Below are 13,147 nucleotides of genomic sequence, written 5' to 3' on the forward strand. Positions count from 1 at the left end.
TTTTGATAGGAAACGGTAACTTTCATTAGAGAATTGAAAAGATTACAGGCTTACCACCCACAAAATGGATGGAAAAAAAGAAAAACAGAAGTTTACAAACAGGTCCAAAACAAAACCTCCCTAGTAACGCCTTGCTTAGCTAAAGTATCAGCCATTCCATTTGCTGACCTTCTTACCCATTTAAATTCCACCCCAATCTCCCTTGCTAAGCTAATAATCTCTCTTAGAGGCTGTCTAAGAGACCACACTCCCAGGTTTCCAGTTTGCATCCACCCTATTACCAGCTTGGAGTCTCCTTCCACTTCTAATTGCTTTATTCCCCATTGTTTCGCCAGTTTCAAATCTTGAAGCAAAGCCATTACTTCTGCCCTTACTGAATCTCCCACCCCAATTGGGCCCGAGTAAAGGGCCATGACTTTTCCTTCCTCATTTCTGTACAGACACCCAACTCCCAACTGAGGCAGTGGTACCCAACATTCTTGTACCACAGGGGAGGAAGGCGAGGATGCAGCTATAGCACTCCAATTTCTAATTAAGTCAGCTGAGGAGAAGTCCTTGAAGAGATGATGCACTTTCAGCCAGTGCATAACCTTGATGGTGACAACCTCCACAAGTGCTTCCTTGGATTTTTCTTGCCCTAGGAAAATCCTATTGTTTTTCTCTTCCCAAATTGACCATGGGATGGCTGCTCTTGTTATTCTCCACATTACCTTGTCCCTTTTCCTTGGTTGTTAGAAGAAGCTAAAGTCAAAAAGGTTCAGCACACCCAAGGGGGGGGGGTTCCATTTGTAACCAAACAAAGAAGAGAACCAATCCCACAAATAATAAGCAAAAGGACAAGAAATCAAAAGATGAGTCGCTGTCTCACCATTTTTTAAGCAAAGGTAACAGACATGTGGGGAAAGGCTCCAGTCTGGCCTTTTTTTTTGAAGTACATCCATAGTATTGATCTTTTGAAGAGCCACTTCCCAGCAAAAAGCCCCAACCTTACGTTGCATAGGAGAATACCAGATTTCTTTAGTAGGAAAAGAGACAGACACAAAAGAAGACTGAACTAAGGCGTTGAAAAAAGATGAACAAGAGGAAGTCCCTGAAGAAGACTATTTCCAAATTCTATTATCTGGGTAGGAAAGATCTAGGAAAACTGAATTTAACACAGTGAATAACTCATCTGTAGAAGCTAATTCTGAATCCGTCAACCCTCTTCTCAAACCCAAATCCCAAGTCCCCTACACACGAAGTGAGGAGATTATTTTGAATTTATTTAGGGAAAGAGAATACATTACCGGGAATCTATCCTTAAGGGGGGTGTTCCCAAGCCAAAGGTCCTTCCAAAACAGAATTTTATTACCTGAGCACACATTAAATCTGATGAAAGGTTGAAGGGAAGGCAAGACTCCAGCAATTGCTTTCCAAGGGGAGAAATGAGAAGCCCTACGGTCGACGCCAACATCCCATCCATTAGCTGCCATCCCATGATTACATTTCACCACCAAGTGCCACAAACTGTCCTACGCCAAAGGAAATCTCCACAACCACTTTCCTAACAAAGCTACGTTTCTTAATATGATATTGCCAATGCCTAGACCCCCTGCTTCCTTTTTCTTAGAAACTACTTCCCACTTCACTAAATGGTCCTTTTTTGAGTCACCCGGTTCCCATAGAAAATCTCTCATGAGCTTTTCTAACTTATTGGCAACCTTGACAGGAAGCTTAAAGGTAGACAGAAAATACACTAGAAGGTTGGCCAGAGTGGACTTGATTAAAGTGATTCCCTTGTTTAATAATTTTAGCTTCATGTTGTTTATTTAATCAGATTCAACAATGTAAAACAAAATACTAATTAATGTTCCCAACAATGGTAACATGGGATCCATCTGCTGTAGAGACTATCTCTACTAGAATACGACTGATATGAAGTAAAAAGGGTGGGCATATTGGTCATATGTTCAGATGCTCCTGAGTCTATAATCCAGGGAGGTCCCTCCTTACCTGAGGTGGATGAATAATTTGCAATGGCATATGAACTACTTGTATGAGCAAGGGAAGTGGTGTGATTAGCCCTTGAACTCCCTACATTTTGCTATTTGCTTGAAGAACTAGAATCATTTGAATCCTTCTGACTTGTAAATTGCCCATACTTTTCTAATTTGACCTTGACTGCTGCTACTGCAATGGACTCCAAGTTAGCTGGAGTAAGAGGTCCTAATGAATCTCCAGTGATTGCCATATTGGCATTTCCTTTCTTATTTTTAGTATAAGATGTGGATAGAGCTTCTAGCAGGTGCCTCTAGGATGTTTGGGTTTCTTGTAATAGTTACTCACTAGGTCTTTTTTATATCCATTGGGCTTAGGTTTGATGTTGCTAACCATAACCGATTGGTCAATCACAGATTGTCTTATCATAACATTCCTCCTACTCTCCTCTCTAGTCTAGATACAAGGGCATATGCTTGAGAAAGAGTCATACTTTCTCTAGAAAGGATGTACTGTTTAGCAGCATCAAATTCAGGGTTTAGTCCATCCAAGAACTCAAAAACCCTATTCTTCTCTACTAACTTCTGATGGGTGACTACATCCTTAGTACTCTCCCAGACAATAATTTCTAAGTGGTCTATCTCATGCTAAAGAGTCTTCAAGCCAAAGAAATACACTACAACTGGCATGTCTCCTTGCCTTTTATTAATGACTTAGTTCTTCAACTGATAGGCTTTAGCTACATTTTGTTTCTATGAGGTCTTAGTTACTCCATCCCAAATCTACTTTGCAGTATTAGCCCACAAAAAACATTTTTCCATTATGTTGTAACATAGAATTACATAGCCAAGACATCACCATGTAATTCTCCTACACCTACCGAGAAGGATTTGTATCAAGTTTCTTCTCCTCTCTAGGAGGAAAGTTCATATTAACTTCTTTATGCAAGTCTCCTTGGAGGAAGACATTCTTCACATCAAGTTTATATAGTGTCTAAGACTTGTTTGCAACAATGGAAAGATGCACTCCAGTGGAACTAATTTTAGCAACTAAAGTAAATCTAGTAGTGAATACCATAAGTCAAATATTTCCTGTAATTGTTTCCTTTGCTTACTAATCATGCCTTATATCTCTCTACTAAGCGAACTGGTTTATATTTGATAGTGTACACCCATTTTCATATCAAACATTTTCAAGGGGGCAATAAAAACATGATAAGATGAAGGTAGGGAATGATAGGGGGCATGTTTGGAGATAGGATCTTGAATAGAAGTGTACTTATCTTTCCCGACAGCAATAGGTAAGTCAAAATTAAAGGAAGTAGTAGAACTACTAGGGAGATCAAGACCATTAGTCTCAAAAAGTAAAATAGGAAGAGAACTGACAGGAGCGTTACCAGAATTCAAAGGAGAGAGTTGATGTGGTTGTTCCTCTGACATACCTTTCTTCTTTTTGTTGCACACCCTACGGAAGTCTTTGGTTGTTGTCTCTCCACCTACCATAGGATCAGTAGACACTTTGGAATAAAGTCCGAGGGATGAACAAGTATGATAGATGATATAGGCAGACTCTCTTCCATTGATTACTGCTTCTCCCCCTGAAGAGAGGCTTCCTAAGGACAAAAAAAAAAGGGGGTGGACTCAAAGAAGGAAACATCGATAGAGACAAATTTCCAATGAGAAGTAAGATGATGATATTTGTATCCTTTTTGAGTAGCAAGATATCCCGAAAAACACACTTATGAATATGAGGATCAAGTTTAGATTGAGAAGAAGATGGAACATGAAGGTAAAAAATACAACCAAATACCTTTAGTAGTATAGGGAACAAGGGACAATTTGGACAAAAGAGTTTAACGAGACACTTGAAACTAAGGGCTTGAGATGGGAGTTGATTAATAAGAAAGGAAGCAGTAAGAACTGCCTCAGACCAAATGACTTTTGGAACATTCATACCAAACATCAATGCACAAATAACTTCCTGGAGAAAACAATTTTTTCTCTCTACATCCCCATTTTGTTGAGATGTCCCAACACAAGTAGTTTGGTGTTCTATCCCATGTTCTGTAAAGGAAACCTGAAGTCCTGCAAACATATATTCACTACCATTGTCCAATCGAAGAACTTTAATGGTTCTTTCAAATTGTGTACACTTCATCTTTGATATTCATTAAGAAAACCCAAGTGCACTGAATAAAGTCATCAACAAAATTACAAAATAGCGGTGACCGATTATAGAGGTAATGGGGATAAGGCCCCAAACATCAGAATGAACAATATCAATAGGTATGGTGCTTTTAATATTACTCAAAGAGTATGCATTTTGACAATGTTTGGCAAGTTCACAAAACTTCATGTTGATACTTCAACTGATCAGACTTAAAGCGATGAGGAAACAACTATAAATAAGAAAAAGACACATGAACAAGACACCATTGCCAATGGACAAGTTGATCTGTAGGTTTACTGATAATACTAATCCTTTAGGTGATGGAGATGCAACAACACTGGCAGAGACCAAAAGATAAAGGCCATCAGATTCACAACCACTCCCAATCACTCTCTTTGAAGTCAGGTCCGGCGCAACACAAGAATGAGGGAAAAAGTGACACTACAGTTCAAAGATTTGGTAATACTACTATTGCAGTGTACCTCTTCCAATATTTCCATATCAGTAGCCTCTCCAACACCTCTGACTTTACTGCTAAGATTTTCCACAACCTCAATCCCTGAAGATGATGAAGTTGGTGCTCAATTCTAATATTTCTCTTCACTCACATGCATAAAGTCACTCTGATTATTTCTGCTGATCTTCTTCACTGTTTTTATGCAGAAGGAAATCACCAATTTCTTGATCTTTTGCATTCACCTTCTCCACCAATGATATTGAATCAATACTTTTACTTACTAGATCTTCCTTACCTCCTGTTCCTTGTAGTTATCCACACATCTACTGATCCGGTACCCATTTCTCATGCTTCCATTTATAGACCACCCTTTTAAACTGCCTTGTATTTATTTGCACACTCTCACTTACATCTCTTAAAATGACAAGTTATCTGCTCTCTTTTTTCCAGACAATCTTTTTCATTCCAAGAAAACGACCTGACTTGGAACTCCCCCCAGATGGATAAAAAATTACTGTAAATTGAGTCAAGCAGGTCTGAATTCTGCATTAAAAATCTCAATAGAATGACTGAACAGTGATTTAAAAGGCGTGCATTTTAGGGTAGGCACCTCACCTAGGGCCTAGTCTCAGCATATTCAAGAATTTCCTATTTGGTAATGTTGTCCATTCATTCATCCTAATAAAATATCTTCTTAAAAGCAATTAAAACTATAAAATTATTATTTTTTGTGTGAAAACTAAGAATTTAAGACCCTAACATGGCCTTGTTTGGGCTTGCCTCGAGGGGCGTGGCACAAAGGCGGCTCATAGAATTAGGAATGTAATATGTCACATTAGCTACTTGATGCAATTGAGAAAAAAAAGAGATTGTGGGTTTTATATGCTTGGAAATGTTTTATATGTTTGATTTCATTTTTAAATTCTCATTTGAATATGCTTTACATATTATATTTATGTATTTTAATTTTAGATAATAGGTTTTTTAAAACATTTATTTTAAAACTTAAGTTTATATTTTTATTGATATTATGTTTTATATTTTTTTGAATTTTTTGCTTTTTTTTTTTATTTTTTAGCCTTTTTTTTTTTAATTTTGCCCCTTGCCTCATATAGGCTCACGCATCGCCTTGCGCCTTGCGCTTTTAAAACACTGTGACTGAATGAGCACCATTAGGAACTTTATTTCTTTTCTTCAAGATCTGCTGATAACAGCAGGTTCTGGTCATTCAGCAGAAAGATGACTTGAGGCACTGACATTAGGGATGGGCTATTGGCCTCTTTCAATAACTTGTATACTTATTAGTAAACTGACAAAAATAATCCCATGCCTAGGGAACATAGGTGCAGCAATATTTATTTGTAAGCATGAAAGTGCCTCTTTTGTTTAGTATGAAAATGCCTTTCTTGTGGATGCTACGATATTTATTTGTGATTTTCTAGAACTGAGGATGTTGGACCATAGGTCAATGGGTGACTAAAATTATATTAACTTTAAACTATTTCGGAAAGAAACATATCATGAAGTTCTTGCTCATTACCATATAACCTGAAAAAATGTGCTTAAAGATGAAAACTATGAAGAGGCATATTATTTGATCATTGAAAGTATATGCATATGTAGAGGATATTCTGCGGTTTTGTCTCATACTCATGAAAGTGGAAGCATGATGGGAGGTATTAGGAAATTAATGGTTTTTTAAACCACAATGCTACTTTTGGGTGTCTTTAGGTCCATTTATGCTAATTATTACTTAAATTTCCCATTCATGCAGGGATGGATGCACAAGTTGCTTATGGGTTTCACCATCTACGTGATGAAAAACCATACCTTGCCCAAGGTCCAATATCAAATAAGGTATGGTTGGTTTCCCATATTGGTCTACTACACTTAGTTTGGAATTTTAGAAAAGAATTCTCAATTATTTAGATTTATAGGCTTTTAACCAAGTATCCTTCTATCACAGTTGATCTACTCCGGATATGGTTGCTCTCAGGGTTGGTTTTTCACACCTTGTATGAGTGATCCAGATTTAAGGTTCTCTCTCTCTCTCCCTCTCAAAGATATTTATTGGCCAGAAGAGCTTTTAAAATTTAAAATTAGTGCTTGTCTTAGAGTCCTTATACTTTTTTGATTCCTTCCAGCAATCTTTCTGATTTTGTCTTGTGCATGAAGGCATTCCCATAAGAAGTGATTTGTTGCAAGTTGGAGGGGCTAGAAGGGCTAGGAGTAGACCGACAAGAACAAGGACATGGGTAATAGTAAGAAATGTTTTAAGCGCGCCAATAAGGCTTGGATGATGATGATGATGACTTATCCATGTGTATTTCTATTCAAATAATATCATCATCATTTACATGGAGCTTTTGTTTGGTGTTGATCATTAAAATAGTTTGTTCTTTTCATAGTTGTCAAGGCATCACCTAGGCGATTAGGCGCCCTTGGCTCAGCGCCTCGCCCAAACACCTTGACCTTTAGCAACTAGGCACCCTTCTAGGCGACTAAGTGCCCGCTTAGGCGACAAAAATGACAAGGTGGGCGCCTTTTATAATATCATTATATTGTTGTATCTTATTAATGCATGTGTTAAAAGATTTTATTATATGCTATATATATCAATTATACTTTTTTTTTTTTAATGTTTTACTATTGAAATTTAAAAGATCAAAGGGTTCTGAGGAGAGAAAAAGAAAGAAAGAAAGAAAGAAAGAAAGAGGAAAGAAAGAATGGAATTATAAAGAGGTTTTTTTTTTTTTTCTATTCTCTTTCTCTCTCTAATTAAATAAAACAGAAACTCCATATAAAGCTAATAACCTTTTTTAGCTGCTAATTGATATGAAATTTCTCTGTTATATACTTATTATACTAGTATTATTTTTGAAAATAGTGAAATTAATATATGTAAAAACTTTTATCTTTTAGGTGTGATGATTTGCCACATTTTTAGAGGAAATTTAATGTTCTTACTAAAGAGAATTGCTATTTTTTTTCAATTAACATATATATGCTGAAAGGTATATAAAACTAGGAAACTATCCAAGAGTTAGTTTTTCTATTATAAAATTTTTATTGCCTAGGTGACTAGGCGACTAGAGACCCCCGTGTCGCCCAGAATCGCCTAGACACCTTGAAAACTATGGTTCTTTTATGTATTTTGTTGTTGACCAGGTTTGGCTATTTTATCTTTGTCTTATTTCTTTTTGAGATTTGTTTCTTAAAAAATAGGGTAAATTACAATTTACCATAAAAATATTTTTTTAATGTTCATAGAAATGTAGAAAAGAAAAACAGCTTGGAGCTTCCATGTAGTTGGTTTATTGAAAGTTTTTAGGGTAAACTACAGATAGGTACCCTGTACTTTGGGAGTAGTGACAGATGGGTATCTTGAACATTCAATTGCAACACTTGAATACCCTGAACTCTCAAAATTAGACACTTGGGTCCATCCGTTAGTATTCAGTCAGTTAAACATTACATAATGTCTCATGTATTTTTGAGATCATTCTATGGAGTAAAATCATCACCAGAAAATGCTGGTAGTCCATGTGAAAACGTCATTGCGGGGAGATGCTCGGTTACCTGAGAATGATCTCAGAAATACATGCGAAGGGTATTTTTGACATTATGTAATGTTTAACTGATAGAATACTAACGGATGGACCTCAGTGTCTGTTTTTGAGAGTTCAGGGTACTCAAGTGTTGCAATTGAAAATTCAGGGTACCTATCTGTCACTACCCCAAAGTACAGGGTAATTATTTGTAATTTACCTGAGTTTCTATGGAGATTGAAGAAGCTTCTAACATTATATTCAAATATTTTTTATATGTGTAGAGAACACTGATGTGGACCCCACTGCTGTGGTCCCCACTGTTTTCGTATGGTAGCATAGCATATTTTTTGTTAGTTATGTCAGTGTTAGTTGGTAGTTATTTCAGTTTGTTGTTACAGCTTGTTATTTCAGCTTTATTATTAGTTTATTTGCCATGTAAGCAATTAGGGCAATTCAGCCCTTTTACAATTAGTCAGCATATATAAATATTAAGAGTGGGTCAGCAGATCAATTGATCAACCCTCTCTCTCTTTTCAAAACCTCTTCGTGTGATTCTTCTTTCTCCCTCTCTTCTTCTTCTTCTCTGCTGAAATTTCTCCTTTTTCCTTTCGAATTCAAGACTGATTGTAGTCTTGATCGACTACTATATGTATGTGCACTACATAAACTTTCTTAATTTTTTTAATTAATAACAAAAAATTAAAAATAATGGGGAGAGATAGAGAGACAAATTATCAGGCCCAAAAAAAGGTGCCCAACCTTAAGAAATTCATCAGAAAGAGGTGAGTCCAACATGAGTTAAGGTCAAGCCAGAGTTTCCAGACTCCAGGCCCATCCCAGAGCCTGAAAAATCCAAGTCCGTCCCATACAAAAGGACTCGCATTGGATTTGCCCAAGTTGCATCTTATTTTTAGAGCTGTTAGAATCTTTATTCTATTAAGTTGTAACTAAGGGTACTATTATAATTTCCTCTTTATTTCTTAACACCCTAATATACAAGTCAGTGTAGGTGCTGCCACTGACATTTTTTGCCAAAATATTCTTTCTCCTATTCTCTATTATTCTCTTCTCTTCTTTCTCTTACAAACTAGATGGTCAGAGCAGGTTTGGCAGAAGTTTGAAGCTTGTGTGATCCTTCTTTCTTCCTCTCCTTCTCTGTTCCCTCTGGGAAAAGACTAGGACTTACCAAATCTGAAAGAGTACTGATCGATCAGGTAAGGAGTTTCTACTGTTCATTCTTTCCCTTTTGGTCAAAAATTTGGTCTTTTTGGGTGTTCTTTCCCAAACTGTGATGAAGGTCTGAGAGTTTTAAGAAGTTGTTCTCAGTTTTATGGTGTGTGGATCTTTTACAAAGGTTTCTTGATTGGTGATCTGAATAATGGTGTTTTGGGTGTCTGAAACTGGTTCTCAATCTAAATATTGATTGATCAGTGGTGTATGGACTGTGAGGATTGGCAGTAGGGCTCTTCTTTCCTTTTTTGGCTTGGTGGTGTTTGAAGTTTTTTCCATTGCTGTTTTTCCTGATTTGTCATTGTTTGCTGGTATAAGGGTTTTTTTTGAAGATGTAGTCGAAGAAACTGTCTTGGTACATTTGTTTCTTGGTGCTACCAATTTGTGTAAGTGCCTCCTTTCTTGGTGCCTTAGCTTGATCTTTGCTATGGCTACTGAAGATTCTGCAACTTGATAGGTGTCTGAATGTCAAAACATTATCATTTCAGGTGCTGAAAGTGGGGGTTTCCCTTCTTCTATTACACTCTTAGATGGGGTGAATTCTTTGGAGTAGTCCAAAGGCATTAAACTATATGTTGGTGTAAAGGGAAGTTAAGTTATTTGACTGGAAATGTTGAACAACCCAAGGAAGCCTGAACAACACGTAATAAGTGGGACCAAGATAATTTATCTGCTTATGAGTTATGTCTTGGCTACTGACCACCATACAACCAGGGTTGAGAAAAAAAAACTTTATGTGGGCAGATACAGCCATGGAAATGGTTGTAGTTCTAGAGTTTGTAGAAGAAGAGGAGGAACCTTGCTTTGAAACAATAGAGCACAAGTAATCTCAAGAAAATGTCTGTTCTTCCTTTTTGCAACTCCATTCTGTTGTGGTAAGTACAGGACGACTAATGTAAGGTCCCTTCATCTTTAAAGAACACATTTAGAGAATTCTTAAAATATTCAGCTGCATTATCCGAATGGAACTGTATCTTCTTTCCAAATTGTGTCTCAATCATCTTGTAGAAAATCGTAGTGATTATAGGTACTTCCTCTTGTTATCTCGTTAGGTAAATCCAAGTACATCTCATAAAATGGTCAATAAAATTAATGAAATACCGATAGCCATCCATTGAAGTAATAGGTGAAGGACCCTAGACATCTGAGTGAATTAATTAAAAAAGGAGCAGTGCCTTCATTACTAGAACTTGGTTAGTTTGTTTTACAATGTTTATACTTTTGACACACATCACAAAACAAAGACTTTCTAAACAAACTTTTTCAAACTACTTTGGAAACAAAACTCTTAACAACGGAAAAGACAAATGAGCTAATTTAGTGTGCCAGAGATAGACCAAAGTACAAGACTCCTTGCATTCACTAATATGAGTAGATGATGCCTTAGGAGAAGAACTGATGCCTTCATTGAGATAGTAGATACCTCAAGACTCATGACCACTCCAAATCGTTTGCTTCATCAACCGGTCTTGGATAACTCAATGAGTGGGAAAAAAGGTCAAAATACAATCAAAAGTTTTTATTGTCCTAGAATTTTTTGAAGGGTAAAGAAAAATTCATTAAAATAAAAAGAGAATACAAAGGTAAAGGTGACAATAAATCACCCGAGAGAATAGACAAACACAGACTAATACACCCATCAACACCGACACACAAAGACATTCAAAATGAAGAGAAAAACTCCAAAATGACCACCTGCACCCTGCTCCTATTCGAACGACCCTGATACAGAACCCAAAGCCAAAAACTTCCTAATCCTCAAAACTTTCCACCTGCCCATCATCTTCTTCATCCCACTTGTCACCTCTTTCTCTAACTTCCAATTTCTTCAACCTCTCTTCTGTCCTCTTTCTCTCGAGCTCCTCAAAGGCCCTCCAATTTCTTCACCTCTTCTGTCCTCTTTCTTTTATAGACCTTTTTATAATTTTTTGTAGGTCCTATCCTCACCAAATCAAGCTTCAAACGAGAGAAGACCTTGGTTATGTGAATGATGTGTATATTCCTAGTCCCATGAGGTTTCTTGTGAATCTCTTCAACTGGGTTTACTGTAGCAGTCTCTGTCACCCTCCTTCACCCTAGATCTATACCTAACCTTCCAACCGTCACTTCCTCACAAAGTTGTTTATCAGAATTGTTTTTCTCATCTTGGGGAAGTGTGCAACAAGCCACATCCAGGCTGACAATTCCTCCTGTTACTCCCTGAACTGCCTCCTAAATCCACCGCAACGATTCCACTCGAGTCTTGCTTCTCCTTCTCTTTCACCTTGAGCTCTTCTTCACTAACCTCGTTTAGGACATTAGCCATGTTAACCTGTGAGAGAGAAGCCAACAAGAGAGAGCAAAGCAACTCCAAAGCTGTTAGGGTTGATCTGAATGGTTGATCAAACCCAGAAAAGATAAATTTATATTAAAAGGTAAATGGACAAGATTGTCCTTACAAAAGAAATAAAGAGACAAAGCTGTACAAGGCAGTACACTAATATACACGTTTAATAATATACAACAAAGAGAGTAAAAGTACAAAAATGCAATATTTTTGTAGTCCTTTTAGGCGTGTAGGCATATTGCTTTCAATGCAGTAATAATACTCTTGAAACTGTATTCCACAAAAATATGTGTTAGTGTTCAGCCGAACTGAGAAGAGAAAAAGCAAAGAGAGAGGAAGAAGGCATGTATTTAGACTTAGTAAGTGTACAAGGACAGAAATGCCCCTGTCTAGACAGAAGGCATATAACTCATACATTACTGAAATGCCCCTATTTAGTCACTCCAACATTCCCCCTCAAGTTGGAGAATATATATCATATAATCCCAGCTTGTTACATATGTAGCTCACTCTTCCTGAACTCAACCCTTTTGTGAACAAAACTGCCCATTGATCACCTATTCTCACATGCTCTGTCCTTATCACACCATTGATGACCTTTTCCCTTACAAAGTGACAACCTACCTCTATGTGTTTTGTTTTCTCTTGGAAAACTAGGTTGGATGAGATGTGAATTGCAGCCTGATTGTCACAATATAGCTTCATGGGTTTGCTTATTGAGAACTCGATTTCTTGCAATAGATTCTTCAACCACACTAGTTTACATGCAGTGTGTGCCATGGCCCTGTATTCTGCTTCTGCACTACTCCTTGCTACCATAGTCTACTTCTTGCTCTTCTAAGTCACAAGATTTCCTCCAAGAAAGGTGCAATAACTTGTAGTGGATCTTCTGTCTGATACAGATCTAGCCCAGTTTGCTTCGGTGTATCCAACTATTTCAAGATCACCTCTTGGCTTGTACAGTAACCCACGACTTAGAGCCCCCTTCAAATACCGCACAATCCTAAGAACTGCATCCCAATGAGGTACCCGAGGACTCTACATAATCTGGCTTACCATGCTGACAACAAATGAGATATTAGGCCTAGTGATAGTTAGATAATTCAGTTTTCCCACTAGCCTTCTATATCTTCCAGGGTTTTCAAACAATTCACCTGTGTCACTTCCCAACTTCACATTCAGTTCCATGGGAGTTTCAACTGGTTTAGCACCTAGTAACCCTGTTTCTTCCAACAGGTCAAGTACATATTTCTGCTGACCGAGGTTTATGCCTTGCTTTGATCTAGCAACTTCTATGCCTAGGAAATACTTCAACTTATCAAGATCTTTTGTCTGAAAGTAATCTTGTAGGAAAGTCTTCAATCTATCAATCCCAACTCTATCACTGTTAGTTATGACTATGTCATCCACATAAACTACCTGCAAGTTCTTCCCGAC

General features: G+C 37.3%; 1 protein-coding gene across 11 annotated transcripts in view; it reads left to right on the plus strand.

Annotated features, from left to right (window-relative positions):
• The window catches only part of LOC104599078 (diacylglycerol kinase 4-like), a 111,291-nt gene that overhangs the window by 44,180 nt on the left and 53,964 nt on the right, over positions 1-13,147 (plus strand). For 7 of the 11 annotated variants that reach the window (XR_016082595.1, XR_016082594.1, XM_088898349.1 and 4 more), the window contains exons 6-8: positions 4,464-4,605; positions 6,378-6,460; positions 6,570-6,640. Coding sequence is in view for 9 of the 11 variants with exons in the window: in XM_088898349.1 (XP_088754475.1) it covers positions 4,464-4,605; positions 6,378-6,460; positions 6,570-6,640 (296 nt within the window). In the remaining 2 variants the exon portion in view is untranslated. The remainder of the gene's footprint in view (positions 1-4,463; positions 4,606-6,377; positions 6,461-6,569; positions 6,641-13,147) is intronic. The other 4 variants (XM_010261445.3, XM_088898348.1, XM_010261444.3 and 1 more) reach the window with 1 other exon arrangement.

Source organism: Nelumbo nucifera, chromosome 2 (assembly GCF_055504915.1).
Source record: "Nelumbo nucifera cultivar China Antique chromosome 2, China Antique-T2T, whole genome shotgun sequence".
NCBI classification, from domain to species: Eukaryota; Viridiplantae; Streptophyta; class Magnoliopsida; order Proteales; family Nelumbonaceae; genus Nelumbo; species Nelumbo nucifera.